The sequence below is a fragment of the Macrotis lagotis genome, chromosome 1, assembly GCF_037893015.1.
Source record: "Macrotis lagotis isolate mMagLag1 chromosome 1, bilby.v1.9.chrom.fasta, whole genome shotgun sequence".
NCBI classification, from domain to species: Eukaryota; Metazoa; Chordata; class Mammalia; order Peramelemorphia; family Peramelidae; genus Macrotis; species Macrotis lagotis.
In genome coordinates this window covers 270,325,113-270,349,378 of record NC_133658.1, presented here as the reverse complement: position 1 = coordinate 270,349,378, position 24,266 = coordinate 270,325,113, and the positions used below count along the sequence as shown (strand labels likewise).

At 45.2% G+C, this 24,266-nt stretch overlaps 1 protein-coding gene across 1 annotated transcript in view; it reads left to right on the top strand.

Annotated features, from left to right (window-relative positions):
- The window catches only part of LAMA5 (laminin subunit alpha 5), a 132,831-nt gene that overhangs the window by 81,219 nt on the left and 27,346 nt on the right, over positions 1 to 24,266 (top strand). The window contains exons 27-55 of the mRNA XM_074191411.1: positions 766 to 926; positions 1,271 to 1,379; positions 2,098 to 2,195; positions 2,453 to 2,654; positions 3,061 to 3,187; positions 3,669 to 3,808; positions 5,268 to 5,383; positions 5,608 to 5,819; positions 5,904 to 6,108; positions 6,236 to 6,380; positions 7,153 to 7,293; positions 7,569 to 7,730; positions 7,924 to 8,025; positions 8,361 to 8,444; positions 8,793 to 9,023; positions 9,812 to 9,925; positions 11,425 to 11,555; positions 13,152 to 13,232; positions 14,410 to 14,624; positions 14,861 to 14,961; positions 15,126 to 15,306; positions 15,515 to 15,658; positions 15,903 to 16,054; positions 16,144 to 16,255; positions 16,501 to 16,611; positions 16,939 to 17,109; positions 21,572 to 21,768; positions 22,076 to 22,192; positions 23,496 to 23,650. Of these exons, the coding sequence (XP_074047512.1) occupies positions 766 to 926; positions 1,271 to 1,379; positions 2,098 to 2,195; positions 2,453 to 2,654; positions 3,061 to 3,187; positions 3,669 to 3,808; positions 5,268 to 5,383; positions 5,608 to 5,819; positions 5,904 to 6,108; positions 6,236 to 6,380; positions 7,153 to 7,293; positions 7,569 to 7,730; positions 7,924 to 8,025; positions 8,361 to 8,444; positions 8,793 to 9,023; positions 9,812 to 9,925; positions 11,425 to 11,555; positions 13,152 to 13,232; positions 14,410 to 14,624; positions 14,861 to 14,961; positions 15,126 to 15,306; positions 15,515 to 15,658; positions 15,903 to 16,054; positions 16,144 to 16,255; positions 16,501 to 16,611; positions 16,939 to 17,109; positions 21,572 to 21,768; positions 22,076 to 22,192; positions 23,496 to 23,650 (4,217 nt within the window). The remainder of the gene's footprint in view (positions 1 to 765; positions 927 to 1,270; positions 1,380 to 2,097; positions 2,196 to 2,452; positions 2,655 to 3,060; positions 3,188 to 3,668; positions 3,809 to 5,267; positions 5,384 to 5,607; positions 5,820 to 5,903; positions 6,109 to 6,235; positions 6,381 to 7,152; positions 7,294 to 7,568; positions 7,731 to 7,923; positions 8,026 to 8,360; positions 8,445 to 8,792; positions 9,024 to 9,811; positions 9,926 to 11,424; positions 11,556 to 13,151; positions 13,233 to 14,409; positions 14,625 to 14,860; positions 14,962 to 15,125; positions 15,307 to 15,514; positions 15,659 to 15,902; positions 16,055 to 16,143; positions 16,256 to 16,500; positions 16,612 to 16,938; positions 17,110 to 21,571; positions 21,769 to 22,075; positions 22,193 to 23,495; positions 23,651 to 24,266) is intronic.

The window sequence follows — 24,266 nt, the reverse complement described above, 5'->3', positions numbered from 1 at the left end:
CAAAATTTAAAGGAAAACTATGATATTCAGAGTTTTTATCTAGACAAGATGTTATATATAAGAACCAGAGTGATGTAGTGAATAGAGAACTAGGACTTTGGGGTGGCTAGATGGCACAATGGATAGAGCACTGACCCTGGAATCAGGAAGACCTAAGTTCAAATTTGACCTCAGATACTTGATACTGACTGTGTGACCTTGTGCAAGTCACTTATCTCCATTGACTTGCAAATTTGCTCCTTCCTCCCCCTTCAAAAAAGAAGAGAGAGAGAGAGAGAGAGAGAGAGAGAGAGAGAGAGAGAGAGAGAGAGAACTGAAATTTGGAGTCAAGGAGACTTTGACTCAAATCCTACTTAAAATAGTTATTAGTTGTGTGATGTTGGCACAAGACTTCCCAGCTATAAATTTCCTAATCATTGTGATGATCAAATGAAAGTATTTGCAGATGCTGAAATGCCATGTAAATGTTAGCTATTGTTTATTATATTAGGGGATAATGTTATATAGAAGAGATATAGTAAGGGACTAGAAAAGGACAGTGATCTAAAAATAAAAGGGAGATAGATGATTGAATTTTGATAAGGGAGTGTGTGAAGGGACACCTGTGCTTGGGATACTTCCAGAGAAGTGGCCTTAGAAGACATTTTTGTTGGAAAGGGAGATGGATACAAAGGGGTGTGGGCCCAGGCAGACCCTGTCACTCGTAGAACAGGAAGGCCAGAGGAAGGGAGGGCTCTGATGTTTCCATATACTTCCTGCTGCCAGGTGGATGTCCAAGTGCAAATTGTTGTGCCCCAGCCTGGCCAGTATGCATTAGTTGTGGAGTACGCCAATGAGAATGACCTTCAGGGTGTGAGTGTGGCTGTGCACACACCTCAATGGACTCCACAGCAAGGACTGATCACACTCTATCCCTGCCAGTACAGGTATTTGTTTCCCTACCCTACCTTGCTCTGTCCCTGGCTGGCAGCTGACCTATCTACTCAAAATGATGAGGAACTGGCTTTAATGGGTTGGCTGTGGGCTCTGTCTCCTCCAAGATCACTGACAGTGAATGGATATGCTGATGGTGTGTTTTGACTGAAGTTAGAAGGCAACTGGGAAACTGGGCCATATTTTCCATCCAGGATGTCTGGGGACCTGAGAGAACAGGGATTGTTCAGGAAACATGCCAAGCTGGGGAAGAGAAATTGGGATGGATAATGGATGTGGGGATAAGAACCAGGAATGGTCATGGTGTTCTCTTTGCCCATTCACATGCTTCTTGCAGCTTCCTGTGCCGGGGCACTATCTTAGATTCCCAGAATCGCCTCGCAGCTTTTGAACTCACTGGTGAGGCTAATATTCGACTCACAGCAGAACATGCACGATTCTTACTGGTAAGAGTCTTCCCCAGCTGCTTTGGAAGTCATTGGGTCTTACAAATAGGCAACATTTAATAAAGAGTTGAAGCAGAGATGAAACACAGACATGGTACCCCAAATCAGACTCAAAAAATTCTTAGAAGCCTTGTAAACAGAGAAGAGAATTCACAAAATTGCATTTCATGAGCCTTTGCCATGGGTCCAACCCTATTCTAGTTATGAATAGGAAGGCTGTGGGTATAACTCCCACAGTGTAGTTTGAGAGACAAGATTTGCAAGTCATTAAGTGATTGTATGAATAGAGCCAGATGGGTAGTTTTGAAAAATAGTAAGGGCTTTCATGATAATAATTATTGTTTTTACTACAAATAATAAAAAGTAATAAATCATTCAAAAAAGAGAAAAGAAAAGAAGTGTTTTCAGGGAGAAATGATCACTATAGGCTAGTGTGATGAGGGAATATTTTTTCATCTATTCAATGAGTGGGTTGATCTAAATGATCTCTAAGGTCTCCTCCAGCTTTGGAATTTGGGGGAGAAAGTAGGACTTGAGCTGGGCTATGAAGAAAAGATAGGATTTGGACAAGTAGAAAGGAACAGCATAGGGCAGACAGCCACTAACTATAGAATCCTATTACCTACTTTCCCTAGTTATATAGTCTGCTTTATTTATGTCTCCCAGCAAATTCACAGGCCTGACCTAAATTGTTTTTTTTTTCCCTCTCCTCCCACAGTATCGCATCTACCTGGTCCCCACGAGCAGATTCACTACAGAGTTTGTAGAACCTAAAGTTCATTGCATCAGTAGTCATGGGACCTTTGGACTGAGCAGGTATTCAGGCTAGAGTTAGGGACTTCATTCCCCTGACCTCAGTCCTCCTAGGAAATGGGGTACTTTCCTGTTCACATCAGGCAAGGGAGCATCATCCATAGCCATAACCCGGTCTACTGGGATGGGAGAGAAGAGAACAAGATTCCTGTGGCAAAGCTCCTTCGCTAGTTCTACAACTCTCATCACTGTCCTAACCCTTCCGGGAAGTTCCAACTTGGTTGTTCTGATGCCTATGTCTGTCCTTGTTTTTGCTCCAGTGGTTCCTGTGTCCCTTCACGCTTCCAGAAGCTATCCCAGCCCATTGTATTAACGGAGTGTAAAGTCCTGCCTGTACCACCCGACTTCCCACTGAGTCACATGCACACTGTCTCTCCTGCTGGACCCCCAATGAGTCCTCAATCCCGCCCACCCACAGCTGTAGATCCCACCAGTGACCCCACCCTGCTGCAATCTCCCCAGGTAAGGATAGTGCTCCAGGGCTACCTAATGCACTGCAGTCAGATGGTTAATAGGTTGATTTCAGAATTCATGAGAGGAGCTAGGGAAAATAAACTGAGTTTTAGGTGGGTTGCCTAGGGATTGGGGGGGGGGATCAGGAGTCATCTCAAGAGAGTCATCAGGGAGGAAACATATTTTGGAAAGAGCTCGAAGCTGTTGATTCAGAGGCCTAAATTTTACTTCTAGTTTCATTTCCAACTCATGGTGTGTGGTCTTGGACAAGTCACTTCACTTCTCTTTCACTTATTTGTCTCATCTATAACAGAATTTGGAACCCTACAGCTCCCCTTGGGAAGTCAAAGATAGGTAGGATTAAGGGAAAAAGTGGCATTATTGACCACCCCTCCTTGGGGGATTCTCTCCATAGAGCACTGTTGTATTTAGCACTCACATCCAGACGCTGGGGCGTTATGCCTTCCTGCTCCATGGCTACCAACCCAACCACCCTACTTTCCCTGTGGAGGTACTCATCAATGGTGGCCGGATCTGGCACGGTGAGTTGGAGTTTGGGGGAGGGGGCAGGGAATGGTACAAAGAAGGGATCTAGAGAAGTTGGGGATTCTCTAGTGACCCAAAAAGAGTGAGATGGGCTGAGAGAGATCCTCTTTTCCTGAGAAAACTGCTCGTGTTCAAGGATGGAGTCCCTTACTTTCCAGGTTGATCTCATCCTTTTTCATACAAATTAACAATGATTATCAATATTATCTCTTGAAGTGGCCAAAAAATGTGCTAATTACATGGTCTGACAAAGAACTGTGTTATCCAGTTGGAAGTGAGGGAGCTGTTTGAAGAAGGTGGGAAGGGGAGAGCCTGGGAAAAGATAGAGATGACAGATTAGGTTTCAGCTGCAGGCTGGCGATGCTGCCATGGGCTGGCACAGGGATGGTCAGCTGGCTTTGGTCCCACGCTAAGGAGGCCCCTGCAGTCCCTGAGCCAAATGCAGGCTCATGCATTTGACCCTCCTGGTTTTCCTAGGCCAGGCCAATGCTACCTTCTGCCCCCATGCTTACGGTTGCCGCAGCCTGGTCGTGTGTGAGGGTCAGATCATCCTGGATGTGACCGACAATGAGTTGACAGTGACTGTCCGGGTGCCTGAGGGTCAGCAACTCTGGCTGGTGAGTGGTCATGGAGCACAGAAGGTCTCCCAGACCTCTCTGTCCTTTGCTTCTGGGAGGGAGGTCCTGCTCTGTCCTCTTCTTTCACTACCCCTAGAATCTCAGATTGGAGAATGCAGCCACAGTCTTAGGGTTAATAACTAGATTTGTCATAGAAAGAGCAACCAACCAACTACATTCAGGGAAGGCTGCCATGATCTGAATTCCCCATACTTAACTCTTCTAGCAGCTGGTGAAAAGCTGGGGCTGTATATGTATCCTTCTGTCAGCCTTGATCCAAGTGTAGTTGGAAGAAGGGTGATAAAAGTTTCCAGTATGGTGGAGAGAGCATTGGTTTTTTCTCTCTGGTGGACTCTGTAGTCTCAGTCGCTATCCCACCAGAAGTAAGAACACAGCAATGAGTAGAAAATAGGAAGCGTATTGGGTTTGGATGTAGGGGCTCTGTGGACTCTAATCCTGGGTCTTAGGCAAATCATTTTAACTCCAGGCCAGGGTTTCTTCATCTATCAGCTGTAAGGATTGACCTGAATCATGGTCAAGTCAAAGGATCTCTGAAGTTGCATATTGACTTAAGAAGTCACAAATAAACATTATCCATTTAGTATTGTATTTTCATTTATTTTGATAAACATTTATTTCCCAACATTTATATTAATATTTTATTTGTTTTTCCAACTACATGCAGTGATAGTTTTTACCAATTTTTTTGCAAGGTTTTGAGTTTTACAGTATTTCTCCCTCCCCCTTCCCTCAGACAGAAACAATCTGATAGAGGCTCTACATTTAAAATCATGCTAAACATAGATTGATAATGATCATGTTTTAAGAGAAGAATCAGATCCAAATGGAAGAAAACAATAGAGAGAAAAAAATGTTCAATTATGTTTTTTTAATTTTATTTTATTTTTCCAATTATATGCACAGGTAGTTTACAACACTCATTCACTTGCAATTTTATGTGTTCCACAATTCTTCAGTCACGCTCTCTTCCCTCCCACCTCCCCATGGCTATAAACAGTCTGGTAATATTTAAACATGTACCTTTTGTGTTTTATATATTTCCATATTAGCCATGTTATAAAAGAGGAATTAGAACTAAGGGGAAGAAAAATTCCAGTTATATTTAAATTTAGTTTTGAGTACCTGTGAGTTTGATACTTCTAGACTGGATAATCTCTGAAGTCTCTTAGTCCCAATATCCTGAGAGGACTAGATTAGGAGTTAGAAGCCTAGCAGCTATTTTCTACCTGTCTGGCAAGACCTCTTTTACCAGGGAAGATAAGATCCAGGATGATTCTGTCTGCCCCCTCCTCCTCCACATCCTCTTCTTCCTCCTCCTCCTCCTCCTCCTCCTCCTCCTCCTCCTCCTCCTCCCCCCCCTCCCATGAATGGGCACAAGTTGAATCTTTGATTCCCTACATGAAGTTAGACATGACCTCTAGAGCTTCCCATCCCATAGGATTATGTGCTGGTTATCCCTGAGGATGGATATAGCTCCAGCTACCTCCAAGAAGAGCCACTGGACAGATCCTATGACTTCATCAGTCTCTGTGCAGCCAATGGTTTTTACATTAGGTATGACCTGGGCTGAAGTAGTGGTGGTGGAGAAAGACATTGAGTGGGGGCATGATAGAAACTTTCATTCCATAAAGGTCTACAGACTTTTGGGACCTAGAGGTCCAGATATTAGGATGGAGGAGGTGGGGGAGACTTGGGGACTCAGGGTTGGGGTATGGGTAGGAAGAGTCAAGGGTACTCCATTAGATGGCTCTAATCCATCATTGGTGTCACTTTCCCAGCCCTACCAGCTCACCTCCGTTCTGCCAGGATGCTGCCATCTCCCTTTCTCTCTTCTACAACAATGGAGCCCAGCCCTGCCGCTGCCATGAAGTGGGAGCTCTTAGTCCTACCTGTGAACCCTTCGGGGGCCAGTGTCCCTGCCAAGCCCATGTCATCGGCCGGGACTGCTCCCGCTGTGCCACTGGTTACTGGGGCTTCCCTAATTGCAGACGTGAGTCTTTATTTGTCTTCTCATACCTCACCCCACATCTCCTCCCCCTGGCCAGGACACTGACACAGGGCTCTGTCTTTACAGCCTGTGACTGTGGCACCCGCCTCTGTGATGAAGGGACCGGCCAGTGCATCTGCCCACCTCGCACCATCCCACCAGACTGTGTGGTCTGCCAGGATCAAACATTTGGCTGCCACCCCTTGGTGGGCTGTGAAGATTGTAACTGTTCTCGTCCTGGTGTCAAGGATCTCACAGACACTGGCTGTGACTTGGACAGCGGGCAGTGCAAGTGAGAACAGAGGGCTGGGGTTAGGGGGAGGGGGGCAGGTGTGATACTCTACCCAGAGGAGAATCCAGTGGGTGCCTACTGGGGAAAGGCTCAGGGTTGATGACTGAGCCACTGATCCCTATTCAAGGTGCAAACCCAATATTGTCGGTCGCCGCTGTGATGCTTGTGCTCCTGGTTTCTATGGCTATCCCAGCTGCCGGCCATGCCAGTGCCATGAGGCAGGTACAGTGGCTGGAGTATGTGACCCCGTCACTGGCCAGTGCCATTGTAAGGTGAGTCTAGAGCCTGTGACATGGGACCCTTTCTCATGGTGCCTTTTAACATTGCAAAACATTTATTTTTTTTTCTGAATTTTACAATTTTTTTCCCCAACCTCGCATCCCTCCCCCCACCCCTCACAGAAAGCAGTCTGATAGTCTTTACATTGTTTCCATGCTATACATTGATCAAAATCGAATGTGAGAGAAAAATCATATCCTTAAGTAAGAAATAAAATATAAGAGATAGCAAAATTACATAAGAGTACATAAGATGACTTTTTTTTTAATTGAAGGTAATAGTCTTTGATCTTTGTTTAAGCTCCACAATTCTTTTTGTTGGATACAGATGATATTCTCCATCTCAGATACCCTAAAATTGTCCTTGTTTATTGTATTGCAAAAGACTTAAATTAACACTGTTTCCTTGGGTCTAACAACCGCCTATCAACTAGTCAGTCCCCCATTTTACAGATGAATAAACACTGAGGCCCAGAGAGGGGAAAGTGGTTGGTCAAAGCTGGGCATGGGGAGGAGCAGCCAAACTGGCCCCAGAGCCCAGGGCTTTTCCCATTATAGCCCCCTTCCCAAGTGGCAGTATTTGTACTACATAAATGTAAATGAGTTATAAGCAAACAGCTCCACCTCGAGCCAGAGAATTCCTGGTGTCCTGGTCCCCAGATCCACTCCATCCCCCCCCCTAGTTCTCAGGTCATGGGGAGGGGACTCCCCCTCAGGGTGGCCTGAGCCTGCCCCTCAGCTTCCCCACACCTGGTTTCACATGCAGGACAATGTGGAGGGTGTTCAGTGTGACCAGTGCCGCCTGGGCACCTTCTCCCTGGATTCCTCCAACCCCAAGGGCTGCACCCGCTGCTTTTGTTTTGGGGCCACTGACCGGTGCCGGAGCTCCCAGCGAGTCCGGGGAGAGGTAAGAACTCTGGGATGCAAATGTTCCCACCCTGCTCCCAGGCCTGTGCTGCTCAGTCCCATCCTGGGCCCCATGGGGTGAGAGTGGGGTCCATGGTCTGAGGTTCTGGCTCAAGCCTGCCTCCACCCTTACCACTTCTCTCTGTACATGCATGTATATATGTATGTGTATTATGTATGTATATGTAGAAGTCCATATGTGCCCACAGATTTGCATAAATGTCCACAAATTCCTTTAATAAGAACAAATACATTTGAATGCATGTTGTCCTACAGTTCATAGACATGGAAGGGTGGGTGCTTCTGAGTGGGGAGCGTCAGGAGGTGCCAACCTCACTTCGTGTGGATGCTGGGCTGGTCCATGCCGACCTACGGAATGTCCCAGAAGCATTTCAAGACCTTTACTGGCAGGCACCTGCCTCCTACCTGGGGGACCGGGTGAGTGGGGGATGGGAGGGTGACTGAGGGTAAGCTATTATAATTGGGTCTGTGGGTTGGGAAGGAGGTGCAGGCATGCTCAGAGTCCTTTGGGATTGGAGTGTGAATTGTGAAAGTGGGCTCTAGTAGAGTATCCAGATCCCAGACAGGGACTGGTGGGAGAAGAGAAAGATCTGAGTTGACTGTGTTGTAGGTGTCATCTTACGGCGGGAGCCTGCGCTATGAGCTGCGCTCAGAGACCCAGCGGGGGGATGTCTTTGTTCCTACAGAGAACCGGCCAGATGTGATCCTGAAGGTAATGCCAGAGTACAAGGGATGGGGAAGGAAGGGAATGATGGACTGGAAGCCTGGAGGAATTTGAGGAGAATTGGAATTCTGGAATGGGAGGGGCAGGTAGGGGAATATAATCTCAGATTGTTAGCATAGAGGGCCAGGGAAGAGGAAGGGGGCACCAATAGGTAGTATGGGGCGGAAGACCCCAGACCCAGGGGAAAGCAGGAGACCAAGTAATACAGGAGAGAAGAGCAGCTATGGAACACAGAGATGGTCAGTCATGGCTTCTCCAAAGGCAAAGGGGTCAGTCTAGGAGTTTTGAGCTGTGGAGCCCACCTTCACTTTTGTTTTCTGCAGGGAAACCAGATGAGCATCACTTTCCTAGAGAGTTCCTACCCGGCTCCTGGGGACATTCATCAAGGGAAGGTGGATCTGGTGGAGGTCAGTGGGGATAGGGAAGCATATATAGGGGTCCTCCCTGAGGTCCCCATGGCCCTCCCTTCTCACTAGCTGCCTACACTCTCAGTGATGGTCTTTATTCTATGCCCAAAGTTTTTACAACAGGGCGTGGTGGAAATGGGGAACCTAGAAGTACTTCTTATTTCATAGGACAGAAAATGAGGGAGGGTGGAGGGACTCCCTTAGAGTCACATCCCATGTCAGGGTCAGGTCTGGGATACAGCTACCTGTTGAACTGAAATGTAAACTAGGAATGTACTCTAGAAAGATGCACTTCAGTGACACTTGCATTTTCTAGGGTATCCTGAGCATCTTTTTCTACCCCTGTAGGGCAATTTCCGTCACACAGCAACTCACAACCCAGTGTCCCGGGAGGAGCTGATGATGGTGCTGGCTGGCCTGGAACAGCTGCAGATCCGGGCCCTCTTCTCCCAGATCTCCTCGGCTGTCTCCCTTCAGAGAGTGGTGCTAGAGGTGGTGACAGACGCCACTGGGGGGGCCCAGGCCAGCAATGTGGAGGTTTGCATGTGTCCTGCCAACTACCGTGGGGACTCCTGCCAGGTAAGAAGAGAATGGGATGTGTCCCTGAGCCTCTTGGATTGGGGGGGGGGGGGGCAGAAAGGATGAGGGCTGTCCGGAGCAATGCCCTACTCTTTGGAGCCAAAAAGACTCACTAAACTGGTTTTCCCCTGTCTTCCCATCATGTAACTGAGCATAGAAGGGAACCTAATAAGATGGGTGAAGTGACATGAGAGGCTAATGGACAGATAAAGAGAAAAGCATCAGGGAAGAATTTACCTTATCCTGGGGAGGAAGACTAGACAGGGATGGTCTGGAGCAGGAACTCAGGCCATATAAGGTTCATGAAATCATTTGTCTGGCACTGCTACAGCAACTCAGGTGGGACTCAAAATTCAATAAGTCTAGCAGCTTTTTAGGGGTGAATTAATTAAATGTTTGGTCAAATATATCAAGCTAATTTTTAAGTTGAGAATTTTGTATGGCCCATGAATGATGTTATGATATACAAATGGCAGAAAAAAGGTTCCCCACTCCTGGGCTAGAAGAAGGATTTGCCCTGGAATCCTCATCTTGCCTTTTGCTATTTGCATGTTTGGACAAATCATTTCTCCTTTCTGAGCCATAATTTCCTCTTCTATAAAAATGAGTGGGGTAGATTCCAAGAAGGCCAAGTTCTTTCTAACTTAAAGATTTTATACTCCAGGGTCATGCCTATGTACACAATTTTCATGGTGACCCTCCCTCCCTTGCTGTATCTCCCAGCTGCTCCCTCTCTCCATCCTTACATCTCTTGTTCTCTTTGCTCCTTCCTTACCTCCCACCCCTAGGAATGTGCTCCTGGCTATTATCGAGACACCAAGGGCCACTTCCTGGGCAAATGCATTCCATGCCACTGTAATGGACACTCAGACCAATGCCTCCCAGGCTCAGGTATCTGCATGGTGAGTCCCAACACTGGTCAGGTACACCACTGTGTGTATTTTTATATTGGAGTGGGGTCTTCGTAATTCTGAGAGTTTCATGAACTCCAGTCAAAGGCTTTTAGGAATAGAAAATTGGGGGTGGCTAGGTAGGACAGTGGATAGAGTGCCGGCCCTGGAGTCAGGAGTACCTGAGTTCAAATCTGGCCTCAGCTATGTGACCTTGGGCAAGCCACTTAACCCCATTGCCTAGCAAAAACCTAAAAAAGAAAAAAAACGAAAACAAGGAATAGAAAATGGTAAAGGTAGAATGGGGGAGAGGGCTTGAACCTAGGCTAGAGGAAAGGGTGCTAAAGGGGACTTGACCTTGTCTACAGAACTGGAAGGATTTAACTAACATAAGGAATTACTTTCCATTTCCATAGAGAACTTGATCAAAAGCAAAAAAAATAAATAAAATCAAGCAATACCATAATTAATCAATTCAGAATTGAGTAATTATTAAACTTCTATTAGTGCCTGGAAATGCACTATATTAGAGACTGGGGGTTGTAAATAAAAACAAAAACAAATAAAAGTGGTGATCAAACATGTCTGACCAAGGATAAGGAACACCTCCTCTCTAGGCCTATGCCTCCCCATGTATTGAGTCAGGTTGTTGGGTACCTCATTTTAGGCAGGATATTGACAAGATAGAACATCCAGAGGAAGATGATTATGAGTAAGAGGAGGCCGTGTCCCATCAGAATAGATTGAGGGAACAGAATGTATAGTTTGCCAGTGAAAGGTTGACCTTTGGAATAGGGGTTCATCAGCCCTATTTATCTTCCTTGGCTATAGGAAGCTGGACTGAGAGCAGTGAGTTGTGTAGATGTTGCAGAGAAGCAATTTAGCTTAATACATTCAGAACTGTTCAAAAGGGTCTTGGATTGCCTGCCTCAAGAGGTAGTGGGCTCCCTGTCCCAGGTTATCTTTATGCAGAGGCTGGACTACCACTTAGCAAGGATGTTATGAGGGATTCTTACTCATGTATGGGTTAAGCTTTATGACCCTCAAGGACCCTTTCAACTCAGAGATTCCCATGACTTGTGTCTACCATCTTCTAGGCCCCTGACCCAGATCACTGCCCTTGGTTCTTGAACCTTAACTGGGGCAGATTTCTGTCTTGCCCTGGGAAATGTTATTTTCCCTGACAGTTTCCATAACTTAGGAGTGAAGTCAAAGCAGGAAATTTTGGGAATAGAATCTGATTTGGTAGTTAACCAAGGGCAGGTTATAGAGACCAAGGAAGACAGCATCTATCCTAAGCCAAGGACAGATAGATATAGGACAGGATTCTGGGCAACCTCTTAACCATGAATAAGAACTTCTAGGCCAACCAGAGAAAGAAAAAGTCAGCTCTTTAGAAGTGATCAAGAGAGGGATGACTACTAGAAAAGGTCATTTGTCATGGGGGCCAGGCCCAATGACCTCCCAGGATCCAAAAGATACTATGAAATCTGTTTACTCTCTTATTCCAGGGCTGCCAACACAATACTGAGGGTGACCACTGTGAACGGTGCAAGGGTGGCTTTGTGAGCAATGCAACCCAAGACCAATCATCTTCCTACTGTATCAGCTGCCCCTGCCCTCTCTCTGTGCCTTCCAACAAGTAAGTATTCCTAAATGGTTCCCATCTTCTGTCTGAAGACCTCTAGGAATGAAGGGGGTCTAATATTCTCCAGAGGTAGGCTGCTCATTATCCTTTTCAACAGCCCTAGATGATATTAAAAAACTGGTCTATCAAGCTAAATTATGCCTCTGCAATTTCTAGTCAAATTATTCTCTATTCAGGGGTGGCTAGGTGGTGCAGTGGATAAAGCACCGGCCCTGGAGTCAGGAGTACCTGGGTTCAAATCCGGTCTCGGACACTTAATAATTACCTAGCTGTGTGGCCTTGGGCAAGCCACTTAACCCCATTTGCCTTGCAAAAAAAAAAAACCTAAAACAATTATTCCCTATTCCCCAGATACTTGAATATAGCTAATATGGCCACATCTCTCTTTCAGTCTTCTTTACTCTTGGCTAAACATCCCGATTCCATCAGGCCCTTTTCTTACTTTTTCTTGACTTACTTCTGTTTGACTTCCATTCCCTTATATATGATCTCTAATAACTTCTCTAAGAAAGAAACCTAATCCAATTGGTTCTAGTGAAAGAGTCTGTTCCTGGGCCTTAGATCCTTGATCCATCTGAGTCATCTTCCCAGAGTTGATATCTCTTCCTTGGAACATTCGAGGGGCCTTAGCCACAGAGCCTTTTTGTTTCATTATTTACAAAGTCTAAATCTGCAAAGGGGAACCATGTTTGCTCATGAGCCTGCTTGGCCATCTGGGTTCCGAGACTGGCATGAACATCTAAGCCCTAATTATTTTTCTTATTCTGCTGCTGCTGCTATAATGGATGTCTAGTTCTGGAATCTGTGATCTCTTGCCATTTTCAGGATACAAGAATATTTTTTCTAGGGTTTATTCAATAAGGAAAAAGAAAGTATAAATTCTAAAATATTACACAAAAAATCACTAAATAGTCATATATAAAACTACCCTTTACTCAAACTTGATGATTTTTTAACTTTCTGACCTAATATTTAGCTAAACTTCCTCAGACCTGGATTGGTCACTAGGACTCTAGGATTGTCTTTTATTTTAGAGTACACTCATAGCCTCCAAATTCACCCTATTTTGACTTGTGTTTGGTCTCTGTGGGTATTCTGGCCTGGTTCATTTATCTATTCTGAAATCTCAGATTTGCTCATAGCTGGTTAGGAAGTGTAGCATTAGACTTTTCCCCTTCTCCATTCACAGCAAATAATAAGAACCATGATGTATAACAGTGGTTTCCCCCATTGCTTCAGAAGTAGAATACATCACTTCTGAAAACTAGATCAAGCCCATCTTTCACAGGTATCCTCTTATAATTAAGATTATTGGTCCTGTGGGTCAGTCCCTTTTAGTCTGTGAATTCCTTTGGGGAGAGGAGACTGGGAACCATGTTGTAGAGAGATCAATTAAAGAAAATGGGAATTGTTTGGCTAGAAACAGAAGATGCTGGAGTGGGGATGGGAGGAGGAGCAGCTATAACAGTTGGCCTAGCTTCCCCCTATTTAAGCTGTGTGCACCAGGCTGAGGAGAATGGTCATTTGACAGTTGTCGACTCTGATGGGTTCTAAGAAAATCCCATCTATTTTCTTTCCCTCCACTCTCAGTTTTGCAGTTGGATGTGTCCAAAAGGGTGGGACCACCCAGTGTCTCTGCCAGCCTGGGTATGCTGGAGCTTCTTGTGAACGGTAAGTAATGATGATGATCACATAATTGTTTTTTTAAAGTTTTCATAAGTCCTTATATTGAGCTAAATGTTACAGGAAAGAGAGAGAGAGAGAGATGTGTAATGGAAGGTGTGCTGGCACCATCTTTGTCTCTCCTCTTCATACTCTCTCTGTTTCTCTCCATATATATAGACTAACATAGACATATGTGCATACTTTTATATGTGTGTAGGTAGGTAGGCATGTATGTATATGCACACAGACATCATATCCAAACTGCCATCAATTGCTTTTGATTCTACTTCTTTAACATCTTTTGCATCCTTCCTTTCCTATGAATTCCCTAGTACAAACCATCATTGTCTAAATATTCCAATAGACTCTTTAAAGTCATTCCATCTTCCCCCCCATTCATCTGCATTACTTGCAACCATCTTTTTTTATGTATAAATCTGCTCAATTTATCCCTTTTCAAAAATCTGCAGCGATTCCCTATCACCAGATAAAGTTCAACTTTCTTTGCCTGACATTCAAGATTTTCTTCAGTTGGGCACTTCCAATTTTATTATACATATGATTTTCCTTCACAAATTATATGCTTAAAACAAGTTGGACTATTTTTCATCCCCAAATACTTCTTATACTTCTCCACCTCCAAGACTTTGTTTATTCCATTCCTTATATCTAAAATGCTTGTTCTTCTCTTTATCTGATGAATTCCTAACTTATCCATTAAAGTCTAAATCAAATGCCTCCTCTTCCAGGATGTCTTCCATGATTCTTTTTGTCAATAATTATTATCATGTAATAGCATGATAATGATTATTGACAAAAAATTAATATAGTTAATGACCTCCTGGACTCCATATTGTGAGAATAGAGATTTGTCTGTTTACATATTGATCATTAAGATGCCTTCCAACTCTAAATCCAACATTCTTGTTCCCAACTATTTCTGGGAATGGGGCGAGAGAATTTTTATCAGAAGGACAGGGCATTATACTGGAGGAAACATAGCTAATTATAGACATTTAGAACATTAAAGCTGTTCTGAATCACATTCAGCAATCAAGCAGGACCAGACCATGCTGCTTCTGTTACAAGGTGGCTGCCCATGTTCTTTGGCATTCCTCCCTGGCCAAGGGTAGGCTGACTTACCTGGATGATTCTTTTGTCTCTCTCACCTGCCTCTCCTCAGGTGTGCTCCTGGATACTATGGCAACCCCCTGGTGATTGGCAGCTCCTGCCAGCCTTGTGACTGCAGTGGAAATGGTGACCCTAACATGCTGTTCAGTCACTGTGATCCACTGACTGGGGCATGCTTGGGCTGCATGTACCACACTGCAGGTCCCCACTGTGAGAACTGTGCTCCTGGCTACTATGGCAACGCTCTGCTCCCCAGGAACTGTACAAGTATGATTGGGGCCACCCTATACATGGGAAGGAGGGTGAAGGGACCAGGGTATCCCTGTGCAGAGGTGCCAGGTCTTGCTACCCAAACTTGTATTGTCTCTTACAAAATATGCACCATAGCACGGAATGAGCTCGACAGCTTGCAGTTTGTAGTTTGAACAAGAAGAATAGGAGGGGAAAGTAAAGGTGAGAGCTGCGGCTTCATTCCTGCTGCTTTCTCGCCCTTGTCCTCCCAGAGTGTGACTGTTCGCCCTGTGGGACCGAAGTGTGTGATGCTCGGACTGGGCGGTGTCTCTGCAAAGCAGGGGTGACTGGTCAGCGTTGTGATCGCTGTCAGGTAACGCCAGTGGCCGGCCCAACCCGCTAGGGCTTCCAAGACTGAGAAGGGGGGAGGGGGAGTTGAGCTTGTTGGGCAAGTCTGTCCTTAGTAACTGACTCTTACAGAGTTCACCATTTCGTCTCCAAATGGGGAGTTTTATCATCCTATCCTACTTTCTCCAGGACGGGCATTATGGCTTTGAGAGCTGTGGAGGCTGTCGGCCCTGTAACTGTGGTCTGGCTGCAGTTGGGTCCAGCTGCCACTCCCAGAGTGGGCAGTGCCATTGCCGTACCGGGGTCAGTGGAACACAGTGCCAGCAGTGTGCCCCTGGCTACTGGGGGTTCAGTGCACATGGTTGTACCCGTGAGTCTTCAAGTCGTCTGGGGTTCCAGGGTGGAGGAAAATATGTATGGGAGGGAATGAAGAAGAGTTCTGTTGGGGGGGAGGGGGGCAGCATTTTGGAAGGGCAGTACGGGCAATATAGTGAAATTTGAGGTTCCGGACATTTGTTTGAGAGGCGATCTTAACCAGTGACCCACCATGGATCTCAGCAGGCTCTTCTTCCCCACAGGTTGCCAGTGCCGAGGAGGTCACTGTGATCCCCGCACAGGAGAGTGTACCTGCCCCCCTGGCTTAAGTGGGAAACAGTGTGACTCCTGCAGCCACCAGCATCAAGTACCTGTGACTCATGGCCCTGGTGCCATCCATTGTGAAGGTGTGCCCCAGTGCTCTTTCTTCCTCATTTTTCCTCCATCAGGGCCATCCTTGTCTCACTTAAGCTTCACCTCTCATGGGCTCCCCCTGATCCCCAGACCCCACAGATTGGGAAGCGTCTCTGACTCCCTGGGGGGACTGTGACAGCAGATCACAAGAGAGGTTGTGAACCTAGATGCCCTGGGGACGTGCCCCCCCCAGCTCCTGGTCCCCATGTTGAGCATTGCTCTTGTTTCACCCCAAAGTGTGTGACAGCTGTGTGGTGCTGCTCCTGGATGACCTGGAGCGGATGGAGTCCCTCTTCCCCACCATCCGCCAGCAGCTCGGCAGCCTCAATGCCAGCTCTGTGGCCTGGGCCCGATTGCACGAGATCAACAGCTCTATTGCTGCCCTGGCGGTAGGTCAGCCAGACCCAGGCTCTGCTCACAATCCCTCTATAAGGCCTCTAGGGTCTTTAAACCTTGTATTTTTCCCCCCCTTCTCCAGAATCAGGTTCGGGGCCCATTGGGGTCTCGGGAGCCAACAAGACAGAAACTAGACGAGCTGGAACGTCAGAGTGGAGTTCTGGAGGAAGAGACTAACATGCTTCACAGCAAGGAAGGGTCTCCCTGATCCCCCCCCCCCCAATACATCCTCCACCCCTCTTTCCACCTCCCAATCTTCCTTATCCTTTGACATGGCGAAGTTCTTTGTTTAGTTGTGTTTATTTTTAGTCTAATGCATGTTGCTCAGAGGTCCCTACATGCCTCTAGGGTTCCCCAAAGTCCTTTTCTTCAACTTGGTCTCACCTCTTCTCCCTGCCTTTTTAGAGCTTTAGGTTTACTTTGGTCTTGATCCTACAGGTGGCAGATGCTCGAGCCCAGGCGGGTCGGCTACAGGATAGTTCCGGGGACAATCTGCAGCGGGCAGAGACCCTGCTACGAAGCATCCAGAATGTGGAACGTGCTCTAGGGGGTACGCCTGGAATGAGAGAAACAGGGATTTCTAACCCATCCAGCCAATATCTTCCCAATGCCCTAACAAGCCCTACCTAGTGACTCAAGTAACAAAGAGGCAGGATTGTTTAAAAGGGGGTGAGGAGAGATGCTATAGAGATGGTAAAAGAAAATTCTAAGGGTTTCTTTCATTGAAGGTGTGTCATTTGGATTACCGCCCTTTTGGAGATATTCTAGAGAGGACTCATGTCTATCTGTGGGTATAGGAAGCAGAGGGTAGTGGCTCTATGGGTATGTTGGTGGTTAGGGTCACTCACTCCTCCGCCCCACTTTGCTTTTTTCCTAGAGCTAATATCTCAGATGAACCGACTCTCCCCATCCAATACTAGTGCAGCCTCTGGAGAGGAGTTCCTTCAGACACTGGGGGAGGTGGAGCGGATGCTACAGGAGATGCGAGGCAGGGATTTGGGGGGACCACGAGCCATTGCTGAAGGAGAACTGGAAGAGGCCCAGAGATGTAAGTGAAGGCCTATCCCTGAATGTGACCACTCAAAGGCCTGAGAACCAACAGGCAAGGATCCCTAAGCAAAGAGGTCTGCACTGGGGCTAGTGCTGAGGGAGGCAGGAAAGGGAAGGATCCTGATACTCCTAGCCTGAGAAAACAAGACTCAATATGGGAATTTAACAAGAGGAGAAGAATATAGTGGATGCCACTGAGATCTCTTAAAATAGGATTGATTTTTATTGCTTTAGGTTTTAATGATAGTTCCTTTTTTCACGCTAGTCATTTAACAATAATAACAATAACAAAAGTAATCATAGCTAGAATTTATTATAGCTCTTTAAGGTTGGGAAAGTACTTAATAAATATTCTCATTTGACTCTCATAGCAACCCTGGGAGGTAGGTGCTTTTATTACATCCATTTTACAGAGGAGAAAACTGAGACAGGCAAAAGTTAAATGACTTGCCCAGGGTCACATGACTAGAAAGTGTGTAAGGCTGAATTTGTTTATTTAATATTTATTTCTTCTCATTTTGTACAAATGATGTTTTTTATAAATTAATAAAATATTGTTTGAGAGTAAACGCAATACCCCCTCCCCCCAAAAAAATATAGACTCACTTGAGCGATCAAGTAAAGGGGAGAGAAAAAAATTTAAATTAAAAAAAAAATAATAGTAATTATAGGTATGGCTGGGTGGCGCAGTGGACAGAGCACCAGCCCTGGAGCCAGGAGCACCCGAGCCCATATCTGGCCTCATACACCCAACAATCACCCAAGCTGTGTGACATGCAAGCCACTGCCTTGCATAAACCAAAAAAAAGGGGAAAAAAGACCTAAAATAAACTGAAATAGTAATAATAGTAGGGCCAGCTGGGTGGTGGACAGAGCACTGGCCCTTGAGCCAGGAGCACCTGGGTCCAAATCTGGCCTCAGACAACCAACGATCACCCTGCTATGTGGCCCCAGGCAGGCCACCCAGCCCCATTTGCCCTGAACCCCCCCCCCCATAATAATAAAAAATGTGCTTCAGTCTGTGTTCCAACACTACCAACTCTGTTGTGGGTGGATCACATTCTAATGATAAAGTCCATTGCAAAAGTTACTTCCATATTTTTCCACCATTGCCATTGCTGATCACAACTCCTTCCTTTTGTATTTCTCCACTACCATGTACTATATTTTCTCTCTCCTTTCACTCTGACTCTGTTGTAGGGTAGCTGAGTGGTGCAGCAGACAGGTCCTTGGTCCTGGGGCCAAGAGGCCCCGAGCCCCCATACCACCCCTTAGGCCCAGCATCCACCTGGCCCTATGGTCCTGGGCAGGCCTTCCAATCCCAGCCCCTTGCAAGAAGTAAAAAAGGAAATGTGTTATATCTGAACACTGCCCCTCCATGGTCCATCCTCTCCTCCTTTATTCACATCCCCACCCCTTCCCCCTGCTCCCCCCTTCTTACTCCAGATGTCTATACCCTATTGAGTGTATTTGCTGTTTCCTCTCCTAACCACCTCTGATGCGAGTGAAAATTCCCTCATTCCCCCTTGCCTTCCCTTCCATATCATTGCAATAGCTCATTGTAATAAAGAAAAATCTTATTTTATGAAATATATTGGCCTATTCCCCCCTCTCCTTTTTCTTTCTCCCATTACATTTCCCTTTTTTCTATTGACTCCATTTTTACCCCATATTTTATCTTCAAATTCAGCTTTCTCCTGTGCTTCATCTATAAGAGTTCCCTCTACCTGCTCTGTTAATTGAGAAGGTTCATTTGAGTATTTTCAGTGTCATTTTTCTATACAGGAATACATGCAGTTCATCCTCGTTAAGTCCCTCATATTTTATCCTTCTCCAATCTCTATGCTTCACCTGAGTCCTGTATTTGAAGATCAAACCTTCTGTTCAGCTCTGGCCATTCCAACAGGAACATTTGAAATTCCCCTGGTTCATTGAAAGTCCATCTTTTTCCCTGGAAGAGGACATTCAGCCTTGCTGAGTAGTTGATTCTAGGCTGCATTCTAAGCTCTTTTCTCTTCCCATATATTATATTCCAAGCCCTACTAGCTTCCATTGTAGTTGCTGCTAAGTCCTGTGTGATCCTGACTGCAGCTCCATGGTATTTGAACTTTGTCCTTCTGGCTGCTTGTAATATTTTCTCTTTGACTTGGGAGTTATGGAACTTGGCTATAATATTCCTGGGGGTTGGTTTTTTGGGATCTCTTTCTTGGGGGGATCTGTGGATTCTCTCCATTTCTATTTTGCCCTCTGCTTCTAGGATATCAGGGCAATTTTCCTGTAGTAATTCTTAGAAAATGATGTCAAGGCTTTTTTCCTGATCATGACTTCCAGGTATTCCAATAATTTTTAAATTATATTTCCTAAATCTGTTTTCCATATCAGTTGTTTTTTTCAGTGAGATGTTTCACATTTTCTTCTAATTTTTCATTCTTTTGGAAGTATTGAGTCCTGATATTTCGTAAATTCATCAATCTCCCTGAGTTCTATTCTTTGTCTGAAGGATTTGTTTTCCTCAGAGAGCTTTTCTTATATCATTTTCCATCTGGCCAATTTTGCTTTTTAAAGCATTCTTCTCAATAACTTTTTGAACTGTTTTGTCCATTTGACCTAAGCTGGTTTTTAGCATGCTATGTTCTTCAGCATTTTTTTGGATCTCCTTGACTAAGCTGCTGACTTCATTTTCATGTTTTTCCTGCATCTCTCTCATCTCTTTTCCCAGTTTTTCTTCTAACTCTCTCATTTAATTTTCAAAGTCTTTTTTGAGCTCTGTCATAGCCTGAGCCCAATTTCTGTTTTTCTTGGAGACTTTAGATGCAGGAGCTTGTGCTTCCTCATCTTCAGACTGAGTATTTTGATCCTTCTTGGGCTCACATGCAAAATATTTCTCAATAGTGTTCCTCTTTTTTCTCTGCTTGCTCATTTTCCCAGCCTTAGCCTGTTTTTGGGGTGCTTCCTGAGCTTTTGGGACACTCCCACAAGGGTCTCATTGTGTGAGGCTCTGTCCTGCCTCCTGGTCTGTGAATGACCATATGTGCCCCCCTCTGCCATGGGGCTGAGGTGGGGGGGGCCTGCTGTTCTATGGGGGGGCCTAGACTGTGATCAGGATCTAAATGTGGTCAGAGCCCCAGAGTCCTGTTCCAGGGGCAGAGCTCAGCAGTCTCTCTCTCTTCACTCCCCCCCCCCAGGTTCAATGGGCTCATGCCCTGGGGGCCCCTGCTTACCTGCTCCTCCTATTTCTGTTTCCTGGATCTGGACTGCCTTGGCCACACTACTCACTGTTTGTGCTCACTCTGGCAGAGGTCCCCCCACTGTTCCCCCAATCTGTGCCTGCTGCTCCCCAGGGCGTAGGTCAGGAATGTCCCCCGCTGCTGTGAGCCGCAGCTCCCAGCGCCCTGGGACTGCCTCTGGAAGGCTGAAGTTCTCACACTCTGGCAAAAGCCACCCCTCTGGCGGGCTGCCCCTCCAACCACAGGGAGCAGAGCCTTTCTGCTCTTTTCCAGGTTACCTTCTGTAAGGCTGAATTTGAATTCAGATCTTCCTGACTTTGGATCCAACACTACTCTGATGCCAACTGGCAGTTTCAGTATATTTTCCAATGTACTTTTTCCCCATTCACCCATCATTCAAAGCAAAGAAAAACGATGGAGCAAGACTGATTGACCTTTATGACAACCTATGTGGCATCTATACCTGGACATTCCCTCTTTCTAATGAAAGGAAACATTCTCTGAGACCAAGGCTACTTAACTGCAGTTACTTATTATTGTATTAAGTTAAATTCAGCTACTGAGTGTTATTTTTAATTTGCATTATAGTAATCATCATGAATGGTTTCCTCTGGCTGTTTCTTTATTCAGGATCAGTTTATAGGAGTTTTTCCATGTTTCTCTGAATTCCTCCTATTCATTTTTTCTGTATAGTACATTATATTTCATGGCAATCTTATATTAAATTTCCTTAAGTATTACCTGGGCATGGGGATTCCAGCCAAAATGTATGGGTTCACATCCTGATTTTGTTATTTTGTTATGTTGTGTGACTTAATCAAGTCACTTAACTTCCCTGAGCTTTAATATCCTCAATTGTAAAATGAAGACATTAGACTAAATCAATGGATATGCTAGGTGTGGTCCTGGGGATACCTGGGCATTCCCAAGATCCTCTAAGGGAATCTGGAAGTCTCAGAGGGACCATGAATGAAAACTCATTCTTGTAATAATATAAAATGCTTAGTTTTCTAATATGGTAAATGCTGATGGATGTAATCTACATTTTTAAAAGTTCTTTTTTTTAGAAAGGAATCCTTAATAATTTATAAGTATATAAAGGGGTCTAGAAACAAGAGAAATTGGAGAACCTCTTGATAAGATATTCTTTAAAGTCCTGACTTTAAATCCTATGATCATTTGGCTTCAAATGACCACTCTTTCTCTGTCACTGACCTTTTTGTCTTGGGTCAGTACTGAACCGAGTGCAGAGTCAACTAACCAGCCGATGGGAAGAAAGCCAGACCTTGGCTTCAAATATCCGGGAGCGGTTGGCTGAGCATAGCTCACAACTCATGGATCTCCGAGATGCCTTGAATGAGGCTGTCAATAAGACTCGTCTCACAGAAGAGCTCAACAGTAGGAACCAAGAGCACCTGGAAGAGAGGCTGGTGAGAGCATCCGACAGCCAGGGACCTCTCTGCATCCACTCTGCCCTCTTCACTATCTTCTCCTTATTCCTCAACCCAACTTTCCTTCCCAAGTTAGTTGGACTTTGGGACCAATGCTCATGAGTTCAGCCTCCTTCTGCTCCCTTCCCATCCCAGGATGAGATGTCCATGGATGGGATCATCTCCTCTTGGCCTTCGCCCTCTGACAATTCTGGGTTCTCAAGGGAATTATGGGCTTCAGGAAGGAGAAAGGGAGCATCCAGGTGCGCTTGATGAATTCAGTGATATGGTCTCCTTCTAATTTTAGCAAAAGATACAGGAGTTGGAGAGGGAGAATGCAACGCTGAGGGATACCCTGCGCATGGCTGAGGATACCTTGGCTCAAATCTCTGAACTCTTGCAAACCATGGACAGGGCCAAGGAGGTGAGTGAGGGAAGGGTAAAGGATGATGGAGGCGATGAATCGTCTCCTGGTTAGAATTTTAAAAATGTTGAATTGAATTGGGTTGGATGAGACATGGGAGATGGAGGAGGAGGAAACTTGAGGGCCAGGGAAGGAAAGTGATTTGGCTAAGAACATGCATTCAATTAGTAGCAAAATCCATGTCTCATGACTCTGAGGCCAAAGCATTTTCTATTATATCACATCTATATTGCTCTTCTGTATATATGCAAAATTTATATAGATTTAAATATCTATATTTAAATAGACTCTAGATAAATCTATTTAAATAGATTTGCTTAGTTTGCTTTCAGATTAAACTGTAAGTGGGATTTGGGATTACTGCAGATGTTTTTGATCCAAAATGGACTTGTGATTTTATTGATAAAATCAGCATAATGTGAGGGCAGCCAGGTGGTGCAGGGGATAGAGCACTGACCTTAGAATCAGGAGGAAAGGAGTTTGAATCCAGCCTCAGACACCTGACTTTTACCAGCTGTGTGACCTTGGGCAAGTCATTTAACCCTGCCTGTGTCTCACATCCAGTCATCCTGACTCATATCTGGCCACTGGACCCAGATGGCTCTAGAGGAGAAAATGAGGCTGGTGACTTAGCATAGCCTCCCTCACTTAAATCCAATTCATATTTGTCATGGCATCACCTCCCTAATGTCATTGTCTTCTTCTAAAATGAAAGACAAACGTTATTATTATTAGTAGTAGTAGTAACATGGTGTGAGACTCCCTTCTACCAAGCTTCTCAGCAGCTTATATTCTTAGAAAATGTTGATTGTGTGAAAGGTGTTGCTTGAATTCCAGGCTTCCTTGTCTTTGAATCCAACTTTATTTATTATGTTCCATTGTACTAGCAAAAATAATGGGAAAAATGTCCACCATCACTCCATTTCCATTTCACCTTGGTTGAACACTAGAGACTCAAAGTCCCTCAAGTCCTTTCAGAACCATTTATTGTGGAATAACGAGTTCCCTTTCCTCTTAGGAAAGAGAACTTGCCTGGGATAGTACAGATAGACTCTTGGTGGCAAATGGTAAAAGTGTGTTTCTGAGAATTTCTGTGCTTTTTTTGAATAATTTATAGATATTTACATGTTCAAATCAATGCAAAATATAGGCCACCTTCAACAAGTCACTTTGGTGAGAGGGAGGGAGAGAGAGGTTGAGCAAGGCAGGGCAGAAAATCTCTACAGAAGAGATCTAGGAGGCTAGCCGTGGGCTGGGCCGTGATTTAAAGGACAGCTTTGAACATGACTTTGTCTTTCCCCAGGAGTATGAGCGTCTGGCTGCCAACCTGGATGGGGCCCGGATCCCACTGACAGAGAAGATGCAGAAATTCTCTCCTGCAAGCAGCAAGATTCCTATTGTGGAGCGGGCTGAGGCACATGCTCGGGAGCTTGACCAGCTTGCAAAGAACCTCTCCAGGTGAGTGGACTGATGTGTCCTGGCAGAGCCCCTGAGGTAAAGAGGTGCTAGGGGTGGAAGGCTTGTGCCTTTTGCACTTCCCTGCAGCTCAGGAAAGGAAATGGAACTAAGGATGAGATAATACAGTGGAAAGTAAACTAGATCTTCTTGGGCATTCTAACCCCAACTGGTTTGGTCTTTAGAGATGTACTTTGAGTTTGGTGTTATGAGCACAAGAGAGGAAGGTGTATATAATAAGAAGTGTATTGGCATTATCACTGATGCTTCCCCCTCCTTCACCTTTCATAGCCAAGCTGCCACCAGTTCCTATCAATTCTTATCTCCGTGGCACTGGGCTGACCATTGAAGATGGACAAAAATGAAATAGTCCTTGCCCTCAAGGAGCTTACATTCCATCAGGAGAGACAGCATAGATGTAAAGAAAATTGAAATTTGTATCTCAGCTCTGTTACTTAAGTAGTGATAACCTTAAGCAAGCTATTAAGTCTCCCGGCCTGGATTAGACAATTTTGAAGATCCATATCCACTTTTTAATTCTATGAATATGAATTTGGCATAAACCAAGCAACCCTACTGGTATGGAACTACCTCTTGATGACATCCTGGAGGAAGTGGA